Source organism: Lingula anatina, chromosome 5, assembly GCF_051362555.1.
Source record: "Lingula anatina isolate TDL-2025a chromosome 5, LinAna3.0, whole genome shotgun sequence".
Classification (NCBI taxonomy): domain Eukaryota; kingdom Metazoa; phylum Brachiopoda; class Lingulata; order Lingulida; family Lingulidae; genus Lingula; species Lingula anatina.
Window position 1 is genome coordinate 2,874,002 of NC_141771.1, and position 24,535 is coordinate 2,898,536.

General features: G+C 36.8%; 1 protein-coding gene across 1 annotated transcript in view; it reads right to left on the bottom strand.

Moving 5' to 3' along the window:
• LOC106151386 (opioid-binding protein/cell adhesion molecule) overlaps positions 1-22,722 on the bottom strand; it is a 41,537-nt gene extending 18,815 nt beyond the window's left edge. Inside the window, exon 1 of the mRNA XM_087012754.1 lies at positions 22,537-22,722. Coding sequence (XP_086868880.1) covers positions 22,537-22,591 — 55 coding nt within the window. The 5' untranslated portion in view covers positions 22,592-22,722. The remainder of the gene's footprint in view (positions 1-22,536) is intronic.
• Between the last annotated feature and the right edge of the window lie 1,813 nt (positions 22,723-24,535).

Consider the following 24,535-nt stretch of genomic DNA (forward strand, 5'->3'; position numbering starts at 1 on the left):
GTGACAGTAAAAATTAGAAATTAAGACAGGAAAAAAATCACAGACAACTGCGTGATACTGATATCAATGCTGAAGAAATCATTAAAACCTGCTCCAGTAAAACCAATAACTCTAGTCCTACCATATCTGATGTAAATGTCATCACAGCTCACAATAACATTTGCACGCCACAAATACCCTGAAATAACACAGCACTGCTTACTGCACACTACATGGTAGATCATGTTACACTGTGGTCTGAGGACCAACCACAGAACTGTGTTTTTAGAGTCATTTCCCCCAGGTGTAACTTGTATTACGCGCAGAGGTAAAACCTACACTTTGCACTCATGTTGTCACATCTAACCACATCCTGATGATATTTAACGATGGCCAAAAAAAAAAAGAAAACTTTTTTTACATTTAATTATTTTTACAAAACATTTTTTGAAAAGCTAAAAAAAAAAAATCGAATAATACTTACACCCATTATTATAAAATACTAGTATGTAGCCAGGTTAAAATATGGTTGTCATGGCAACTGGGTGTACTCCAAGAATGTCACCTTTACTCAACCTCAGTATATATAATATCCAATTTGGAATTGCCCTCCCAGTGTCTTCCCTTAGACATCTTCTCACTCTCTTGTCTTTTTTTTTTTTTTTTTTTTTTGTACCTTTATCCACATTTCCACTTTAATTAGTGCTACTGCATATCTAAAATGCAATTAAACATCTTTTACCTCTGGTTTTCATATTGTTGTCTCTCTCTCTCTCTCTCTCTCACACACACACACACACACACACACACACACACACACACACACACACCTTCCACCTCTCTCTCTCTCTCTCTTACACCTAATAGCAGCATCTTGCATGCTGTGTGGTAATCCATAAAATTCAAGTGCTCCTAATTATGCACCTTCTAACAGAGCCTCCCCCATTAAAAGGCCACCAAGGGCAATCAATTAATAGCCTCTGTGGCAATGCACCAACATTGAACCTTGATGACTTCATTAAGTACTGCTACTGAAATAATGGGGCATAGATGAGAGACAGAGAGGGGGTGGGTTAGATGGGGGGGGGGGGGGGGGGTCAATAACCACTGGTGAATACATGGATTTTCTTAAGGGGGGAGGGGGCTGAGATATGAAATATAAAAGGGTAGATGAAGACAATTTACTATCATATGTTGGGAACAGGGTTGGGAAACAAGCTTACCTTTGGAAAATCTAAGCTTACTATGCTATATATACTGAAAGCAGGTGCATAAAGATTATTTTTAGGTTGTGGTAATAGAAAACTGAGTATATTTGATCTTTTTTTTTTTTTCATTTTAAAATTTATCAGGAATTATATGAAAGTAAAAAAGTCCAAGTAATCTTGTTGCAATGAATAATCTACTATGATCATCTCAGAAAATACACTCCCCTTCTACTACTAAATACTAGTAAAATATGCCTCCACTGATATTCCCTGAAGGACCTTGCTTTCTTGCTGATTATAAAGTTCACTACTTGTAATGCAGATCCCACTGCAGATATAGATCATCTCACTCAAACCTCCATGTGAAAGCCTCATATCTTGACCAGTCATCATCATACAAATGGTCAGTAAGACAGATGACCCAAGCATGTTTAGACACAGTAAAATGTTGCTCTACTTTAGTGATCCAACTGCGCATCTTAGGGTGGAGTCAATGAGTGCTTATTTATACATTCTGGAATTGTGTGTATTTCAACATAAAAACCAGCAATTGAGACCATGCAGTGTTTTACTTGATATGTACTCACCTAGCATCCAATTTAAACCTTCTAGTATATGCATATCTTTCAAGTAAATATCTATATCTGCCGAATTCTATTGCTCACATAAAAATCTCAGTACAAACCAGACTTCAAATCTAATTTAAAACCATTTACTAAAATATCACATGGCCACATGAATACTGATTAACACACACACACACACATCCTTTCTGTTTCCTATTTAACACAAATTTTTTCCTTTTTTTTTTTTAGCAAAAACATTGACATATACCATACTTCACAAGGCAGAACATTTCATCTACCACAGAGACTGCCCCCTACCAATATACTACAAGATTCACCATTGTCTAATCAATCCGTGGGGTCTGACCAGACTTTGTCACAGCCTTTATCTCGGTATAAATCATCCCAAAACTGCCCACTGGCAGACAGTGTCCTCTTGACCCCTGTCCAGAGTGACCACAAGGTGGCAGTTGTAGGACGGAGAGATGTCACAGTTTGCTGGGTGTGTAATTACTCCAGGCCTGTGGTCACTCCTGTCCTGGATACTCCTGTCCAGTATTACAAGACACAGTTTACTGGGATCAGACTGCCATTTTTTGAAAAAGGTGGCAAATATGGCATGGGGTCAAGTGGGTCACCTTAGCCAATGATATTTTTGGCTCCTAAAATGTCAGATATCTGCCAACAGGTGGAAAAATTCACCCCTGGGTTCAAGGCTTCTAGCAGCAGAGTACAGATATCATGTTCATATTTTTTATTTGTTTTCCCCTTTTTTGTGCAATGTCAGCATTAGGACAGAAAGTTAAGGTAAAAAATCTATTTCTCATATGCATCAGTGCATGATATTTGGAAAGTGAGCCTGTCAAAACACTTGCCATATAATTTTTTCTAAAGTGGGCATGCAGAGAAAGGGCAGAGAATGAGAGCAAAAATGAATGGTCAACAGTAAACTCGTTAGCGTATGAGAGTGCGTAATTACGCGTTGTTTTGCTGTTTTTACGCATTGGCTGGAGCCCCAGCGCGTACGAATACGCACACCTTTGGCTTTGAAGATCGGCGAAGTTGACCAGTCCATTGACTGTTGACGGTCAGACTCATGTTGAAAATGTCATAATTGATTCCCAAGTGTCTCATTTTTTGAAAGATATTTGAATTACCCGACTAAAACATGCTTCTTCTTTCACTGACCCGCAGAGGATGACGTAATCTTCTCTGATTGGTCATAATATGCAAGTTTTAGTATAAACAAGGTATGAACAACGATGAAATGATCGTTTTTTTTATTCACATAATTGTTCAACATTTTAATTGAGCAACCATACGTTTAAGACCAATTTAAATCACTCGCCCAGACCAAATACTTTAGGCCAGTAACCCTTGTGACTTTTGTAGTTTTAGTCGTCAGAATAAATTTTTAGTCGCATTTGACGAGCGGGCGACCGGGAATTTCCAGCTCTGCTGATTACCAGTGATGACAAAATGACGAGAAAATAGAAAACCATAGGAAAAAAACAACAGTCAATTAAAAGGTTTTGTCATGCAAGGTAGGCAAAGTTATTTACTATAGATTTCAGAGTCCGACATACCTACTTGCGATGGTTGCGTTTCGCAACTAGTTTAATCAGCCGGGCAACTAAAATTTAGCTGGTAGTTGCCCGGAAACGCAAGTGACTTTCGGCTGTTCACTTGCCCGGAAAATTTGAAGTGTAAAATTTATTATCACAGACAAAATAGATCGTTTATTATTGGCAGTCATTTGCCGGTTGGAAACAAAGTGGTTTGCAGCAACCGGCTAGCTCCAGATTTGGCCAGCTTAGAAAACAGTTGAACTTGAAGTGCTGCGCTAACAAACATAAATAAAAATTATCTTTCAACAAACTGTGAAATAATATTTCTAGTAATTATTTACAAATTGAAAGCAAAGGTTTAATTTTTATAAACAATTTAGTAAAACTTAAAAACGACGGGTGCCTAATGTTCCCGACTTGACCTACTTTTTGTCGGCATCAATTTTAGGGAGAAACACTAGGAAGAGTAAGAGGTATGAACATTTTGATTGATACATTTACTAGGTAGCACCAGTTACTTTTACTCTAGTCAAAGAAACACAGTATCTAGTGGTGACCTATGCGTGACCTGTCCATTTTGTTTTTGTTTTCTTTTTGTTAAATTGCAATAATAAAAGATTTTGGATAAAAGGATAGTGGGTTATTGTTATGAAAGTGAACTGTGTGATTGCATGATTATTAATACACAAAATTACACCTTGATGAGCATTTTTTAATTTTACCCCTTCATTTTGAAAATTACCCCTTCTTTTTTTGGGCAAGGGGTACGGTACTCCCTTAGAAAAATCCTACCGAGTGCACTGGTCAATTATTGTATAGGCCATATTCATTTTATTATTGGGGAGGGAGCCTTGTCAAAGCACCTGCTGTTTGAAAAATTGCAGCCACTCTAACATGAAGGCAAGAACATGTACATTGCATCAACTAGCCATCATGCTCTATCCTTCTTCACATATCAGTTTGACTTTAATATCCCCCATTGTAACACTGTGCCAATTTACAATATATAGGGTATAGCTGCTTGTGCAGGCAAAAATCATCAGGGTATATATGTTGTTATCTATTATCTATTTTTTTTTTTGTAATTACTTATAAAATAAGGATATACTTAAAAATAAAATATATAAATAAAAGCATTATGTTTGCCTTTCCTAACTTCATCCTCTGATATATCCTCAAGATCAGCACAACAAAAGTGAGAGGCAAAGCTCCCAAGTGCCCACGGACACCATTAAAACAGCCAAGCTGTACACGATATATTGATCTGTTATAAGCTGCAAGGCTGCCTGTGCAATACCAATGTTCAGCAACCTAATTCTCCAGGCAACGGCAGAAGCTACAGAAAGATCCTCTGTATCAGATATACAAAGAGGAAACAATGAATTATAGAAAAACGGGAAGGCAATAATTCTTACTGGGCTGGTGTGATTGTACTTTGGTCCTGTTTTACTAAAAACAAAGTACAATACTTGTAGGTGTGATTAGCCTCTGCCTCTCTGATATTTATAACCAGTGAAGTTTGAAATACAACACCCAACCAAATGTTTTAATAATTCAGTTTCATAGTGTGCTCTACAGTTGAAATCAATGAATCAAAAAGAATAGAAGCCAGCAGTTCGCTGTGGAATCTTTGCTGAAAGGTTGTAATGTTATTACACTTTCATTAGGATTTCAAACCATCGGGTGCCACATTCAATGAATTTCGTCATCTCTCCACAGATCGTTGCATCTAATTCTTATACTGTATAATAAATTTTCATTGTTTCAATGTTTACCCTCACACTAAAACTGTATACCTAATCATCATTTGATATTTGTTACTTGGACTGCAAAATTCATGGTTTTATCATGCAAGTGGAAATGCAATGGTAAATTACTGGGTAATTTGCTTCAACATACTCATAGCAGTCATACCAAATCTTGCAGACCTACCACATTATAACAAGCAATTATAAAGTCCTGGAAACAATTTTGTTGAAAATTATGTCAAAACTGTCAGGAACCACCCAGCAGTATTTTCTTAAAGACCACTCTGATGTGTACATAATTTTCATGAAGATACGAGTGTTTTTCTCTCCCAAATTTTACTCCATTAATTGGATAAAGGGGATTTTCTTCTAAGGAAAACAGTTGAAATATGCAAGCATGGCTCCAATACCATGAATTAACTGCCCCATAATAATACTTGGACCAATATCTTTGTTCAGAGACATAACAGTAATTAAAAATAGTAAATAAAAGACAGATATATATCATAAGAAAAAAATTGAAAAAATAGGTCAGTGGCTTTAATTACAGCTGTGATATGACGGGACACATAAAAGGAAAATTATAGAGAAAAAACAGCAAATTCCAATTTAAATTCAACAAAAAACATGTTTGTGTACTTCCAAACAATCCAAATACTAGTACCACTATCCTGACTATGTGATCAACCATAACAAACTGACCTTTCACTGGACCCTCTATGGGACCAAATGGACAGATATTGGGGTGGACATGCAAACTGCCCATTCATAGTATACAGACACACGCCACAGGACGAAGACACACACCTTGGCGCCATTTCCCCATCTTGTTGTTTACTTGACGAGAAAAAAATTTAGCATGGATGCATGTAAGGGGGTTATTATTTGTAGGCACAATTTTGAAGGTAATTTATGGAATCAAGACAGTGATTAATTCCACAAATGACAAGTTTATTTCTACACCTGTGCTAAATATAGCTGTTGTTTTAGTTTGAATCAAACAGGATGGTCACAACAGATTTTTTTCCATTTAATTTCAAGAAGTAGGTTAGTTAATAATCAATAAGAGAGTTAAAATAACAATTTATGGACTAGTTACACCGAAATCATGAAAATTAATAATCAAAAATTACTGTTTCTGAAAATTTAAAGGAGGAATACTTGTATGAAAAGAAGAAGTCTTCTAGTTGTCATTTTTTTACTGCATGTAAAAGGGACACAATGAACAACCCCACATGTCACTGGCACTGAGAACCACATCAACATGAAGGCAATTGTTATTGATCCCTAAGAAACCTGGACAATTCAACAAAGTGCTTCAGCAGCAAGGAACCTGGGGATATGGTTTTCTCAATCTCACTTCTGTAAATTTTAGGTTCTCCATCCATTTAAATTTGGCAAAAAAAATGTGCAAAACTTAATTGTCCAAAATAATGATGAAATAATTGAGTTGCCAATTGACCAATAACAAAACATGTTTCAAAAAATTGGAAGGAAGCGGGTCCCAAGGTATGGACATGATTTTTTATTCGATGGACCTTGAAGTCAATCATTTTCACCTGGCTCCACATCACGCCTATACATCTTTCTTACATGTGGAAGAAAAACCACATATGTCAAGTAATAAGCACTGTGAAGAATCAACATCTTAATTTTTCACCTCATTGAAGTCAGCTTGATATTCAAGAGTTTACAAACCAGGCCATGGAGTTGAATGACACCCACTTCAAATCTTTGTCAGTAATCTTGGAGCCCATTAACCTTCTAACAAGGCAACAAAGTGGCTGATAAGAATTTTTCTTATCAGAAAAGAGTGGGTGTAAATGTAGGCCCCCACTCCCAAAAAAATTACATTGCAACCATGTAAATTGTCCTGTGGCTAAAATGTTAATAGCAATATGACACATATAGCAACTATGGGTGACATTTTGGGTTGTTTCTGCACTGGATTTTGTGTGTCATGCAATATCTGGAAACCCTATCAAAGAGTTTATACTATTTAGTTATTGCCATTTTGAAAATCTGAACAAGAGAGTTTACAAATGTGAAGAAATATTACAGCAACTGGCAACTTATCACTGCAGTAAAAAAAAAATACAAATACAAGGCAAGTATATTGCTCAATATTCCACATTTTCAGTTTTTAAAAGAATATGACAATAAGAATCTCATCTTGAAGCAATTTTATTGATTAAAGGAATAGCCTCATCCATAATTACATGCAAAAAGATCAATGCATCTGATGCTGTATTTGATTTGAGGTGGTGAGAGAAGAGAAACTCTCACTATAATATCAATAAACTGTCACAATTTACATGGAAATGCTCCCTTAGACAAAATAGTTAAGCTGTCGCAAAATGAATGGCGATGTACCTCAAGTCCCACGTACTGATGAGGCAATGTAGCCCACACCAAAACTCAAATCTCCATGCTTCTGGTGTACCACAATACAATCTCTGCATCATGGTAAATCGCACAGACAAAAGCCACAGGCATCAATGGCCCCCATCTTGCCAGATAAACATCTTTATTGACAGCTTAACTAGCCCGAGTCAAAAGAAATGTCTGCTCGTTAAGGAGCACGGAACCAATTAGAACACTTTGAACTCTGCTAAGCATCCATACCTTAGTGAAAGCATCATAGTTTGATGGAAGAAAAGTGACATGTTGTGAATAACACAACAATCAAATGCTTCAGACTGAAATGGAAAATTGCGTGACAGTGCCAGATAAGATAAAATACTCGCCCACCCATAAAAACTGAAGCGTCCAGAGGCAGATTACGTGAACACCTCCCATGATGAGTTTTTCTCTGCATCAGTTCATACTGCCACACATTCAGTTCAGCACTTTGGAGAATGTACCACAGAAGAATTTTAGCAAATTTTACAATTTGGTTTTATGTGTCACTGTAAAATTTTAGTCTTTTTGAACCCTAGATAAATCGACATATTATAAGGTAAACTTAAATAAAGCCAGTTTCGGTCTCAAAAAAAAAAAAAAAAAAAAAAGCCATGCATTTCTCATTATAAAACAGGCTTGATATTTCATTCAATTTGGAAAACAACTAATTGATCTTAGTTTACAGCAGACAGAAGGTTATAAAGCTTACACCAATTTTCCTGCTAAGCTTCTTTTGTGAAACAAGTCCCGGGACATTTATTATGTTGTAACACCCAGGATAATGTCAAAACCCAAGAGGAATCTTCACAACACAGTAATGTTACAACCTCTTAGGCTCTATTCCCATAGATTTTAGATCGATCTATCCCCGCAGGGAGTCTCACTAGATTACTTTTAGGTAATCCGACTTAAATGTCCGTCCCGCCTTCTACAAGCTGTAAGGGGATAATTAACTTTCGTGTCCGCCCGGCTGACAGCTATTTAGCGTGAACCCCCAGGGAGTTAGGTCGATCTAAAGTAGGTCGATCTAATCTATGGAAATGGGGTGTAACAGGCAAGTATCTTTACACACCCTTAGTGTCTTATTACACCATAGGTTTCCTATCCAATCTTATCAAGTGCACAACACCATTTCCAATCCTCATACCCTAGAACCACACAGACTTTCTTCAAACCAGTTTGGGGAAAAGAAAATTAACCTTATTCTTTTGGAGGGTGGTATAGAGAAAGCGCTGACAAATGTGACAGTGTACCATTTAGAGCTCAATAAACTATTATTTATTATTATTATTATTTATTATTTATTATTATTGAAATTTATAAAAATACTACATAGCATAACCAACAGTGTTTAAGTACCCGCAAGATACACAGCAAAATTACAATGAATTCCAAGGCAATGACACCAACAGGACCACATATCATTTGTTACCACTATATTATAAAGTCAATATCTTCCAAGTTCATGCATCATTGCCACCAAACTATCAGCACCGCTGCATCAAGGCTGGGGGATTATTGATTCTTTCACTGAGAAAGACCTCCAAACCAGAGAAGAAACCTTCCAGAAAATCTGGGATAAATATTATATATGCTCTGCTACATGCCAAGTGGATATCCCCATGTGAAATTTCCCTTTCCCTGTGAGTAAAGGTACCAACAACCTGTGTGTGTACAAGCATGCCATGGACCAGTCCTTGTCCCCGGGGTTGTTTTGCTTTCCAAACATCACCAGAAACAAAATCTATTGCCCTGTGATAAAAATTCACTTCCAAATGGTCAGTCCCAGTATGTAAAGTTACCCCCCTTCAACCCTCATCACCTCCCTCCTCAAAAAAAAAAAAAATCACACAATTCTTGGCAACCATTAACTTTTCCCAGGACAGAATTCAGGAGGTCTACTAATCTCATTCCATGTGCTAATATTTAGTTTCCAGGGACCATTGTTCTCAGTTGGTCCCTGTTCCCTGTGGCAGCCAATTCCAGAAACTTCTGACTACAGGTTTCTGACAGGCTGGGCATCAGTTGGCAGCAAGGAACAATGCACATTTTATAGAGATGAATTAGTCCAATGGCACCAATGTTATTTCCAGGTTCCATCAATTATGTGCAATAAAACAACCATCCATTTCAGTAATGGATCATTGGCAAAGGTGCAAAGATGAAGCCTTATATTTACAATACCACTTTGCCAGCCTGTAGATTGGAAGCCCTTCACAAGTATATCAAAGTACCAGGGATTTTTTTTTTTTTTGTTTGTTATGTCATGATGAAACCAACTTATGCACCCAGTGAAAGTTTTTTCATTCATTTTGTAATGCTACTATATACAGACTATGTATTGGCTGAAATACAATTGTTGTATAGCCCTAATAATATTTGCCTGTACTAGTAACTATAATAATGCCATCAAAGCTATTTTCTTACAAAATGGAACTATCTAATGCAATGTAATGCCCCTCAGAATCTATATAGGTAAACAGAAAATCAAAATATCACTTTACGCATCTCTGGCAAAACAAAAGCAAGTAATCATCCCAGTTGCCTCAGCTGTGTGAAGCCATTCAAGTGATTTCTAAAGAGCAAAGCCAGAAGCTGTTGGCGCCAATTTCCTGTTCTATCTGGGAGAGATCCGATGAGAGATGGAGCAGTACATTAATAGATTTATGTAACAAGGAAAATTATATGTCAATGTTGACTGGAATAATGCAGTCAAATGCATTAGATTTTTAAAAAGGAATTTATAAAAAAAAATGAGAAGACATAAACTGTCCACACAGGTTAAAAAAGAAAGCCAAAACAAAAGATGCTTAATAAACTATCCTATGAATTGTAATAAATATGAAAAACACAGTCCATTGTTGGATTAACATACTTAAAATGATTTAAAGCAAACTGGCTTACTCTTAAATTTTTTAGTGCAGAAAGCTATCTTTACAAAGCAATTCATCAGAGGACTGCTGACTCAGTTTGTAATGTCACATTTGTGTTTATCATCGAAAATGACAACGGATGACCATAAACAGGTGCAGAAAGTTGACGTCTTGGATGAGTATGCGGAAATTATGAAACAATACACTTTTTGACTATTGATGTACAATTATCTCTGTATTGTCTATTGCCTTGACAACACTGGGCATATCAAAGATTGTTTACATTACATATATCCACTAAAATATTCACATAATAAATTAACATAACAGGAGATGATATTGTTTTATGTCTTTTTTATGAGTTATTTGGATGCTATCAAAAGTGCACATTGGATCTCAGTATTTATGCCAAATGCGACATCATTGTTTTCTCTCATGTCTGTGGTTAAACCTTCAAATGAACAAAAGATGGGGGTACCCTATATATATATATATATATATATATATATATATATATATATATATATATATATATATATATATATATTTTTTTTTTTTTTTTTTTTTTTTAGGCCTACTCCATAATTATGAAGCATTACAAGCAAATATTGACCATACCCCAACACCCCATAAAAAGGAAAAAATAGAAAAATAGAAAAATAGAAAATAGAAAAATAGAAAACCGTGCCACCCTGGCCAATATCTGGTATCCTCTGATGTCCCTTCTTTTTCAGCCTCTCCACACCATAAATGACGGAACTGACAACCCCGATTATACACTACTCACTGTAATGGAATATGCATCTTACTTTATAAAATCCCATGTGATCTAATCACTCATTTGCCAATATGAAATGCAATTTTTTGTATTTAAATACAAAATTTATTTTAAATACAAAAGTTAAAATAATTGGAGATTGGAAAGACTGGTTTCCAAGCTATGACCATGTTTTTTTTTTTTAATTTCTACTAGCCCTTCAAGCCATCAGGTTCTGAGAACAGGATTGTCCACCATTTTTGAAGTGCAATAAGTTTTTAATCCAATTCTCTGACAATTCAATTTGTAACTGTTCATTAATTCTAATCTAAAATTTGGAACTTCTGATATGTTATCACGAATTTAACCCTTCATCCTTTCCAGGTATATTGCAATAACACAAACAATGACATAACTTCAAACGTGATACGTTATCGAAGTGTCCTTATCATTTGAAACGTGTATGTCGTCCTCAGGTAAGCCAATCCTCTAATACTAGCACATAAAACCTTGAGCATTCCACAATTCACAGCTACTATTTGTTCTTGTTCACTCCAAAAAATGTTTTCTTAAGTTTTGGAAATTATCCCTTAGAATTAAAAAAATCAGATCCTTCTAACATCTCATAATTTTCACTTAAACTACAATTTCAAGGGCCTTCTTATCAACACACACTTAAAACGTGTCCTATTTGTTGTTGTAGAGGCGCACTAGCTATGACATAACTCAATGACCTCCAAGATAACACACTCAAAGTGTTCTTCTGAATGCTGCCCAGTTATCAAAATTAATGTAGACTGTACAAACATGTGGCAACTTGGCGGGAAAACCATCAACATGGCTGCCACAAACGCCAAGAGGTACACCCACCCACCCACCCCCAAAGCATAACCAACAGTGTTTAAGTACCCCCCCCCCCCAATGATAAGGTTATCTGGTTATCTTCAGTAGTCATCAGTCTGACCCATGACATGAAGTGTTTAAATAAAATATTTGTTTGTTAAAGATAAATGTCTGCATTTAAAAAAAGCATGTTATCCTAAGACTTTAAGGTCAATGTGCACATCAAAAAAGTGCAGCCCAAGTCCACTGTCTCCTCTGTGTCTTCTAATCAAGTCTGCATCTTCAAATAACCAACCACCCCATGAAACAAACAAAATCAATTTGAATTTTATTCTAAAGAAAACAAAATTATCAGCAATTTATTGGATAAAAGTTTGCACTAACAGTACCTCAAAACTGGTTTACAAATAATATCTACAAATGCACCTGCTATAAACTGTTCAAATAAATGCACTCTTATCAATTTGCACAGAAAATGAGAGGGACATCATTCACAGACTCTCTCCATCATCTACCTAGCAACCAGGACCTGAGTAAAATACATCCATGGTCTTTCCTGCTCAATAATACATTCATACTATCAGGTGGGTGTCTGTTTAAATAGTCCTTGATAAGGTTTTCCATTGGGATGGTGTCAGAGTTTCGTAAGCAATGATTTCTAAACAGTGTTTTTCAGTTGAATTTAATCTGTAGGGCCTATTTCATAAGCAGATTTTAGACTTAAAATAACTGTCTAAATTTTTAAGTCAAACTTTTTTTAGTGTACTTTAACCCTGAATAAATCAGCTGAAGTTAAATAATGTGATGTCACATCTCTATGCTAAATGATGGTAGAGGTGACATGTATTACTCATAGATCTATCTATCCCCAAAATCTGAGTCAACCTGATCTCCCTCCAAAAAAAAGTTTGGAAATCTTGGCAACTGCTCAAAATATTTTATTGCAGCTCTTTTGTTGTTTGACTAATATACTAAAAATTCATCTCATCAATAAACATGTGAAAAATATTTTCTAGCTAGAGATAACCACTATCACTATTTATACAAAGTTCACAATAGCCACGAGTCTAATTTCATATGCTAATATGAACCCAGGCCGCACTAAATTATTCTCAATACGAAGCTCCATACACAATATCTGGTATCATGCAAATGTGACCACAAGCATAAATGTCCATTTATTTAGTTTATCTCATCATTCCATGGTACTTTCCTCGGATCTACTATCAGTACATGCAGTCATTTACATGGTCAAGTGTAATTACTCTGCTAAAGTATTGGCTTGCGAGACACAAACTTCAACAACCATGTTTAGGCTGTGGTATGCTAGAAGAGGGGAATACAGGCTCCATGAGTTGAACCTGCCTCAGTGAGTGTGTAATTCGAGGACTTCAGTCTTAGTGTAGTACCTGAGGATCTTTTTTTTTTTTTTTGTTCTAACACGCTGCATTAGGTTTTTGAGAGAAAACAGATTTCCTTTTCTTTAAATAATCTTACTGGTTTCCTGTCTCAAGCACACAATGCTGAAGATGATTTTACACCTGTGTCTCATCTTTATTTAGCTCCAGTGCAGCCAAGAAGGTCTTTAAGTCATACATATCATCATCTCATGACATTTTTTTTACAAGCAAACTTTTTTATTCTTTCTTCACATTTTTTTTTTCATTTTAACATGACGTAAACTTGCCTCAAGTTACCTTATGTTACCACAATGAGCCCACGCATCCATGAATCAGTGGTACAGGTATTCAGTTCTGACAAAAATCATCTAAAATCGCAAGTATAGAGATAATGACAATGTGACATCATTGTGGGTAATCTGATCCAACTGATATGTGATAATTGCCACCACAACAGATGAGAGTAGAATTTGGGAATGGTATCGTACTTTTTTTACAAATTTCAAACACATCTCTTAATACACGAAGTCATGTTCTTTTTAAGATTTATCACAATAGTTCATCCAATAAAAAACAATTTTCTCATGTGAACACAACTGGATTTTTTTTAATTCAAATAATGTTTTAGAGAAATAAATTTAATTATGTTTGAAGATTTTCATTCTTTGTCCTGTAACAGCACACAAAACTTAATAATCTAATTTTAGACTATTTGAGGCAAGGCAGCACAAATAACTTCAAGACCATATGACACTCCCCCCTTTATTAATGTTAAAAAACCTCCATACAAACTTGACAACTGATATGAACTGCCACAGGCGATAAGTCTGTCTGTCTGTTTTTTTTTTTTTTAAGGTACACAACTGCATTTCATATTCAGAATACTGCAGAAAATAAAGAGAAAAAACTTCCTGCTCTATTTAATACTTACATTTTCAACAAAAAATGTCAATCAAAACCACCAAGAGAAATCATTACACAGAAAAAAGTGAGAATTACACAACAAGGTTTTAACAAATACGGTAATGTGCCAAGCATTTCGACGGGCCCAGTCAATCCGACCATAAAAATTATTTTATAAAATTAATTTTTCTGGGCTCAAACATTTAGTCCATACGTCAAAATCATGCGACAGAATTTTTTTCTTGTTCCGATTGTTCGACCACATCGTCGGCAAGACTCGGTAAATTTTCAAGCCAGTCATATAGATGCTGCATGCCGGGCCCTTTGTCAATTGTTGTCCTTTCAATAGCTCTCGTCAATGAGGAAGAAACTATTAATTGAAGATCTAATCTGGAAGCATGACGTACCTGTCATTTCCTTTGTCCCAGATGACAAAATAGTGTTATAGACATACAATTTGTGCTAATTAAGCAGACTTGCCCTCGCTGACTGATTCATCACGCCCGTAACTGGGGAAGGTGGGGGGGGGGGGGGGGTTAAAAAAGGTCCATTCTGGTTGAAACCAAATATCGACAGTGGGTAGAATACGTCAAAAACACCTTCATATAGACCATATATAGCGTTTGCTAGCAATAAAAAGTTTGGAAAGAATAAGCAATTTATTTTCAAGTTTGATTGAAATATACATGCAGATGGAGAAACATTCTTGAAGTCAACACCGCAAGATCTTACATTTACTTCAATCGACCGAAAGATCAGCGGGATTGACCGCCCAGACTTCTTGGCGCCAAATACCACGCGCTGTCAAAATCTGACGAACACGTGTAGCTGTTCACCTACATGGGTAACTGATTTGTCAACAATAAAAATGACGTCTTCCTTAACTCCATGAGAGCTTCATAGAGAGTTCCACTGGATATTTACGTTACCTGTGAGTCACTTTTTATTTCCCCAGATGCATGAAATGTTGATGATATTTAGCGTAATCCACGAAGAACTCCATTCCTGTGACCCCCCTCCCCCAAAATGGGACCGTCTTCATTAACATGTGGTTTGCGCTATGCTGGACCAGACCAGTTAAGACCTGTCTCATTTCTGCATGTGCTCAATTCTCGCGTCAAATTATAAATGCACTTGTTTTGTGAAAATTATGGCAATTAAATGCTTATTTTACGTTCGGGTTGTATCAGTGGGGTTTTCAATATGCACCGTGGTTTGTGCACAGCGAGAGTATACACAGTAAGTAAGAAAATCGGAAGAGTGCCAGCAAGATAGGCCTACTGTATGTCTATCGGAACAGGTAGGCTCCGTATTTTGCCTTTTCTCAATATGTTTTAATATGACATGCTTTTTAAATAAAATACTTATAAGTAATTTGAAGTTACACTGAATTCTGTTTGAGTGCCAGTTGGTATTCTTTGATACGGGTGATTGAATTTTCTTCGGAAGTACGTCTACGCCTCGACGCTGAGCAAGCCTTGCGGGTTGAAAACAACTGATCTCAGACTGGTAAAAAATTTCAATTCGGTTGATTTCAGTTGTCATATTAAAATTCAAATAGGGCGAACGTAGATCACATAACTAGTTTAAGTCTACTAAAGCTACCGGTTTCAAATATAAGTGACCGGCCTTTGTTTACAACACCCGTCTCTGGGGAAATACTCGTCCCACTCTTGAAGCGCATCATGAAAATGATCGTGGGTGAGGGAAATATATAATTAGAAATTATTATTGTCGTCTTTTTTAATGTTAAGTAATGTTAGCACATATTGTACACAGCAAAATAAGATTTTAAAAGGAGGATAAAACAAGCCTGAAACACGTGTTAGGCGAAAATTGCGGCTTATCTTGCGTAACACTTCCGGTAAAATGCAATACTTCCGGAAAGATGGACGTTTTGGCAGATACCCCTAACAATCCGACGATATCAAAGGTTTCCATTTGCTGTATTTTAATCAATTCGACCAAACTGACATTTCCATGAAATTAATTAATTAATCTTGGTCGAATTGTTTGGCATATTACCGTAATATAAAGCACTGAACTGCACTGAAAATAATGCAATTAACAAAAATGGGATTACTTATGCACCCTAACAAATGAAATGTTGAAGGAAAAGAAATAGGAGCAAGCAAAAGGAAAGGTTACACATTGCATGAACATGAAAAGTTCATATTAATTTCACAAAGAAGAAGTGAACTATATCATACATTTCTGAACTGAAAGCAGTCAGTCATTTTGTCAATAAAGATTGTAAATACCCCACCAATAACAAGGCATCTGGGCATACAACGCATTGTTGTTTCGATGAATCAGTTTCAATTTCACACACAGTTTCCTTCTCTTTCTCTGCCTCACAGCCACAGAAATGTTTAATTAGAATCATGAGCACAGCTATACAAAAGTCTCATGCGAGGACATTACACTCAATATGTCAAAAGTGGTGACTCATAGACTGTGCTCTATAAACAGCTGTTGTACTGTGAAATACACTATAACATCCACCATACATCAAATACGTACAGGTGCAAAAATGCAGAACTGTTCAGCAAAACTATAAAAGGCTTTCACTTTGGGTCTTGACTCTATCTCGAACATTTTTTTCACCACTACCAACCTGAAACAGATCAGCAAGAGTCCATTATTTCAAGAGATTGGCCATTTTTATACAATAATAAAGAAATAAATGGCTATTTACACTGTAGACCAATAGTTACTGCATTTGTCTAGACTAACATTAATTTATCAATACTGTACTTGAAATAGACCTAAATCCAAAAATAAGGACCAACTATCAGTTTATAAGGTTATTTAGTAAAACCAGGCCTCTGACTATTCTTTCTGCCTTTTCTATGAAAAACAATATCTAAATAAATTCCGAGTGGTTCTGAAATCACCTAATTATCTTTCAACCAAATATTGGCTATCACTCACTGTTGGAGATGTCAAAACTCTTCACATGAATGACAAGCATGCATGTTATTTCACCTCAATAAACAATTGCAGCTCATTTAATCCAAGGCCTTTTTTCAAATCAACTGCCACCAAAGGTAAAAAAAAAAACCTTTAGATGCTTTTTCCTACTCAACTGACACTTCTATCACAAAATATCAGAACACCATAATTATTTCAATATTGGTAATCTGCCACAATGTCTTTAACAAAAACTGTTCCCTTTCCTCCCACTGTTCATATGCCCGATCCAAAACCAGAACTGGAAATAATGCCAAACCACAACTGCCAAAGCATAAAACCCTCGAATAATCACTTAAAATAACAATTAACAAACAGTGTTAACAAAGCACCTTGTCAAGTGACTTGACAAGTGCAAACATATCTACCTGGGGGCGAATAAAAAATGTAAATCTCAGATCGAAACAACTTTTACAAGACTTCACAAGTGTCAGAATTTTGGCCTCAATACATTTCTTTTTCAAAGACTGCACCAAAATAACTTTAACTTTTCTAGGTCCACTAATTTGGTGAATGACACCTCCCCCCCCCCCTCCCTTAAAAAAAAGTAGAGAAACAACTTGTTGATTATCACCAATTACATTTCCTGAAGGTTTGTTATTTTAGTTTAGATAAAAAATGTGATCTGTGTCAAGCTGTGCATTGTTCTATTGTTTTTGCATTACCTACCAGCTCAAAGGCTAAGACTGTAGACATGCCCTTAAACAGTAAATACCTGCCCCCCCTGGACCTTGGAGGCTGAAGCCAAACCAAGATTTGAGACTTAATAAGTACTTAATGCTTCTAGCTATGTTCTGATCATTCAAAAGGTGTCTTAGAGCGCATTCTCAACGAATTAAGCCAGGCTTTACAAAGCCGGTGACCTAAAAATGGCGGACGTACATGAAAGAAAAACCGCCTAATCTTTTAATAGTCTCTCCGCCTCCCCACACGTCGTCCCTGCGGGGTACAGTAATTAAATCGCGTCTCCGTTCGCCATGCGGAAGCTACCTGAGAAATATTAAGTGCGCATGCCCATCAGTTAAACTCGTGGTGAAGAAAGCAATGCGGCTGAAGGCGATCGAAGGAAAAAAGCTCTTCTGTTCTATTATCTTTGAAAACAGAGACGAAAAAGGAATAATTTGGCCCGTGGAGCAGCAATGAATCGACTATCTACGGAGATAATATCACCAGAGATATTCACGGAAATATTAATGTTCGGAGCCGAGATTTAATTACTGTACCCCGCAGGGACGACGTGTGGGGAGGCGTGTGAGAGGCGGAGAGACTATTAAAAGATTAGGCGGTTTTTCTTTCATGTACGTCCGCCATTTTTAGGTCACCGGCTTTGTAAAGCCTGGCTTAATTCGTTGAGAATGCGCTCTTATATGCACCAGAAGTGACAGCTTTAACACAATGCATTCACCAGAAGGGAATCAAAAATGAACTTTGCTATCTATCCAGACTCTAGTCTACACAGAGATCTATAACATTCTCTGAATCTAATCATATACTTTCTCTAAAATAAAACAAGACATGCCCACAAGCTTAAAAAAAGCTGAATGGGCACATCACACACACACATTTAACTCCAAATGACCTCACAAAAAAAGTTCAAAAATTCTTTTCTCGGCCACCTGAAGGGCTACCCTTCAATTTCCCCTCTTTCTATACTCCTTAGACATCAGCTAACCACCAGCCCTAGCCTCTGGGAGCATAGAAATAGCCTATAATACAGGTACAGCACAGATCATTTAAATCTCATTTTCCTCCCATCACAGGGGCAGACAGGTCAGGGCAGTCAAGGGCCTATTCCACAAAGGAACTTTAGCCCCAAAACTGATCTCAACTTTCAGAGTGAGAATTTTTTGTCAAGTTTGAACTAAATTAAATCAGTAGCAGTCCAATTTGATGAAATATTGTGACTTTTTCATAACAATATAAAGCATTGTGGTAATGTTCCGAGACAACATTGACTTCATTCAAGCAGAATACTATGGATTGATCTTGAATTGAAATAGACTTAAAAGTTTAGACCAAATTTGAGACTCAAGTTCTCAAGTGACAGCGACCCTGGTGACCAATACGACAGGTTCCAAATTAAGGCAGTTAGAGAATTACCACGCCTCCATGTTCTGATTTTTTCAAGTTACTGGTGGTAACTTCTTTTGTACAGTAAGGACAGTAGCACAAAATAAAAAGAAAGGAAAAAAGAAAATGGGGTTTCTTTACATGTATTCCATTTCACTTAATAGCACGATCCTATGACCAACAGCAGGTGTATTTGTAAATTATAAACATGATCATAAAACAGGGTGCCTTTACTCTAAAAAAAAATGATACGGGTCCCTTCAGAATCTGGGACAAGTCTCTGTAAACATCTTTTCATCTCAGCCACATGAAAGTTTAAGTAACAGGGTAGCTTCTACAATAATACTAGCTGGTTTGTCTTTACACTCTTCAAGGTGCAGTGTTCCTTGTCCTCAAATCAGGACCCTTTAGGGCTCTTACCCCCACAAAAATAAATATCTTCAGGTGCATTCTGTGAGACTAGCCTGCCTCACAATAGGAAATTCAAAATGAAAGTTGGTCTAAAAGTTTCAGTCCACTTTTATCTTGATCTTATAAAAATAGGACACAAAGTCGTTTAATGGAAAACTGCACTAGTTTTATTACAAGGAGTAAAAGAAATATATGCTCAATTTATCCTGAACTGAAACAGGTCAAAATTTTGGGTCATAAAGTAGACACCAATAATCAGTCCAAACTTTCTTTGTGGAACCACGCCCCAGAACCCCCTTCCCTCCCCCCCACCCCCCATTCAAACAATGCATATAATACATTACTGAGCCAAGCTGGTTATTACTGACGGGAATCTTTGGTGCACAGTGTTGGCTGTGTATTGTGTGTCACACTATAGATGTCATCACTTTGGGTGCCCAATTTATTAGGACTTTATTAGCCACGCTTGACCAGCTATGAAGTGGGGCATTCATACCTGACCCGATTTTCCCCCCATTTAGGAAAGATTAGTCACATAACGATCTTTTCATTGGGGGATTTGAAATTCTTAATTTCCTTTTCATCAAATATCAATTGGTTTATATGTTTGTCAGACTGGGGGGCTTAGACTTGGATGAAATATGGAAGGACTGACCAATACTTCAGATGACCATTCCTAGGCTCTAAAGGAAACCTTTGCAAGGACGACTAGTATCGCTGGCCTTCTCATGTAATCATCATTACAAATTTTTCATCAAAGGAAAAAAATTTAATTAACAAACAATAAAAAATGAAATTAATTATATCAGGTATAATCATCAGACATTTGATGATTCTTATTATCTGACCCAAATTTTGTATTTGAAACACATGGCAATTAGCATGTACCACTTAAGTTCGTAGGCTGATTAGCAAAGAGCAGTGCTGGGATGGAGAGAGAAGGCACAACTGTTCACTTCTATTTCAGAATTTCATAGTTAATTTTTTTTAATGTTCAGAGCATTGTATAATACAAAATAAAGAATAAACATGATTTTGCCACGTATGCCATTTCTTTTTGCAAGTGAGAAACACTGGGTCATGCATCTTAATATTGTTTTAATTGAGTTATTGTTTCTATAAAAGTGAGGGAATCACCTCCACAGTGACTCATCCTGCACCCAAAAACTCCACATAAAAACCTGCTCCATGTATTTACCTGTAGGAAACCAGACCACTTAGCATAAGATAAACTTCTCTTAATCCAAAATATTGAATTCCACTAGTCTCTTGCAGCCACCCCCCCCCCCCCCCACCCCCATCCAACACAAAAAGAAAGCTGCAAGTATGCTGCTGTTCCTCACCAATAGCCAACTTATCTCCAATTTAAAAACTTATAATCCTCTGAAGACCTAAAAATTAGATAGTGGGACTAAAATTGTCTACTTAGAGTTAACTAATGCCATTCGAGCCAAAATAATACTGCCATGTGCTTGAAGCCTGGACACTTCGTGAATGATGTTTTTTTTTTTTCAAATTTCCACTGACCAGTTTGGACAACCAGCTCTTTAACCGGCATTCATCACTCAGGTGGCCCCCTTTAAGTTAACAGTGCATGCTGAACATCAAAGAAAAATATTACTTAACAGCACCGAAAACCTATCAATCCAAATCCAAATTAGGGGGACATATTGTTAGAGCAAACATCAGCCCTTTGCTGTTCAAATTCAAATTCAAAGAAAGAGATTTACACACCAACAAACAACACATGCTTTGTTTGTTTGATTGTTTGTTTGACAGAGAGAAAAAAAAGAAATCTGGGTCCCAGTTTGAATTTTTGCTTGCTGGATATTCACTTCTGTGATGTCTATGTGTATGTCACTACAAAATATACTCCTTCATGGAATTTCTTTTGAAGCACCATATAGCACCTACATAACTGATAATCAGGGTTTATTTATATACAATGTAAATCAATGTTTCACAGATCTTTATACATTGTGACAATATGGAGAAAAATGATACACTGTCCATATATATCATGTTACTCATTACAATCTATCATATTTCACAAGACATAAGCTGTTTGGTAATAAATATCTGCGTAGAGAAAAGTTTGAGAAGCAAAAAGTGCACAATTACTGCTTCTATACCATAATGGCTATGGATTTAACATTGTAGATTTGAATCTATGAAAAGCCATGCGCTTTGCCGTTAACAAGATCAATACTGGACTCGGCAAACAGAGGCAGGTCTATGTAGGTCACCACGCATTTATTGCACAATCCAGACACAGCAAGGGCATTGAAATCCTCCCACTTTTTATTTTTTAAAATTTCCCTTCAAGTTATATCGTTTCTTTTTCGCTTTGGAACAATGTAAAATGAATTCATCAGGCCTTAAGTAAGTGGCATTAAATTACCGTTACACAATACGTAACCCGAAATCAAAAGTGTGATTCAGAATCACATGGAAGGTTGTTTGAAATGAACATGGAAATTTAAACGAATTGTCGTTTTCAAACTGCGTCCCCAATCTCCCCTCACCTGGTAAAAATCTACAGTAAACGCAAATATACAATATTATTTCATACTTTCGACAACATTTTATTGCAAACCCTCTGGGGATTTTAACATCGTTGACGAAGAAGGAAGAAAATGAGCCTTAGGTAATAACTGCCAAGTTCTACTGCGAGTGACCTCGTGACCGTGTGTTACCTGTCGCAGAGAGCAAAATGGCGGGGACCTGGCGAAGTCCCAACGGTCAAATTTCCCACGCAAAATTCTACCTTTCCCAACAATGCCACTCCCTCGTGAAATACAACACACAGAAATCAGTTAGTTGGTTGCTCTTACCTGCATGAAAAACTGCCACAACTGCTACTAAATATCCGAACAGCTCCATCTTCATCAGTCCCTAGTACCGGCTTTTCAATTCGCAGCTCACCTTGCCAAGCGATGACGTCACAGAGTATTATTCTCTCCTCCTCTTCAAAAGATTGGGCAGGTGTCTATGTGTCTCGCGTGCTGCGGTTTTGGTGTTAGGTTACAACTAACACAACCAGAGAAATAATGACCACTTGGATTGTGATAACTGAAATAACACGAAACACAATATATCTTAACGATCTCAGCTAACGGATTTAATACAGCACTGCGAAAGCAAGAACTGGCAGGATTTTAAGCAATGCGAGATAGAAGTAGCTTTTATTATTATTATTTTTTTTATTTGAACACGACAACTGAAATTGAAAGCTGCCTTCCGTGTGATTATGAATCACACTTTTGATTTCGGGTTCCGTAATTCAATGCCACCTTATTTAGAACTGATGAATACATTATTACGCTGGGATGAAACCCTTCCAAAAATCCAATGTCGCCAACTATCAATCACCTTTTCCCTAATCTGACAGCTGCAGGGCCGTAGCCTGAGCAAAATGCCAGGGGGGGCAGTAAGCGGACACGAGGGGGCGAAGCCCCCGAGGGAGGTGGGTGTGGGAGGGGGTGTCCCCCTCCCACGGTGTGGAAAATTTTAAAAAAAGCTGAATGTATAATACTGCATTCTGGTGCATTTTAACTGTTATTTATTGCTCAATCAGAAGTCAGAAATTGTGGGTTCATTTTGCCATAAATACAGTCATTTTTTCAACACAACACGCCAATTGGCCTGGGGGATAGCTCCCTAGGGGAGGGTGAGCTTTTTGGCATGAAGTGAGTTGGCTAAAAACAGTACTCCTTTGTAAACAGATTGTTGAATGATTGTCTAGTGGTCATGAGTGCATTTTTTCACAGAATTGATACCAACTTTGCAATTTTTTTTTTACCTTTGCGATTATTATTATTATTTTTTTTTTTTTTTTGCACCTCAAATCCCGGGGGGGGGGGGGGGGGGGGGGGGCAGCTGCCCCAGGAGGCTACGGCCCTGCAGCCGTTAAATAAATTTTATTTAATCAGTTTTATTCCATCAGTTTTTTTCTCTTTACACAGGTTAGCAAATACATTTAGAACGCAACGGATAAAAAGTTGAAAGATAATCATGATATTTATTTTGCAAATGTAAGTTTAAGTTAGGTTTACAGTTATAATAGTAGTGTTATCTTAATACTAAAAGAGACATAAAAGACATTCTTCTTAAACAAGTTGGGGGAGTCGGGCCACGTTTTTATGGGACAATATCCCACAAAACAGAATTGTTACCCGTGTTGAAGACTTGTCGCGCCGTCTACAGGAGATAATTGCAGGACGCGGTAGACGCACACGCTGTTAGGCACGTGACTTTTAACGAGCACACCCTAATGCTAATTGTGTGTGAATTTGGTGACATTTGATGGCGTCTTTTAAATTCAATAGACTTTTCTTTACATCAGTAGAAGTCACAGTGAAACAGTGGATTTGAGGGGGTACCTCTTATAAATTTTACTAAATGGTATAAAATATGTATATTTTCACCACTATTTTGTATTTTTTTATACTATCAATCATGATAGACACGGTATCTGTAATAAAAAGCACTATTTCTAACAATTTACAGCTGTGAGGTAATCATTTGTAAATAAAAGTACATGGAAATGGGGGTGGGACAACCTTTTTGACCAATGTTGTATAGCAGTTAGCACGCCAGGCTGTCACCTGATCGGTTTATGAATTCAAATATTAAATTAGTTACCATTGAGCATAAATGTAGCGATGTTATTAAAGTGGTTCAGAGATACAAAACCGACTTTGATCACTTATTTTGCATTTTGATAGACAATGGAGAGTGACAAAATGCGACAGGAAGCAAAACTGGTGATGGCTGCTAAAAGAATCTGCACTTTTTCCGCTGGACTGAAAATATCTGTGGAGTTTGTTAATA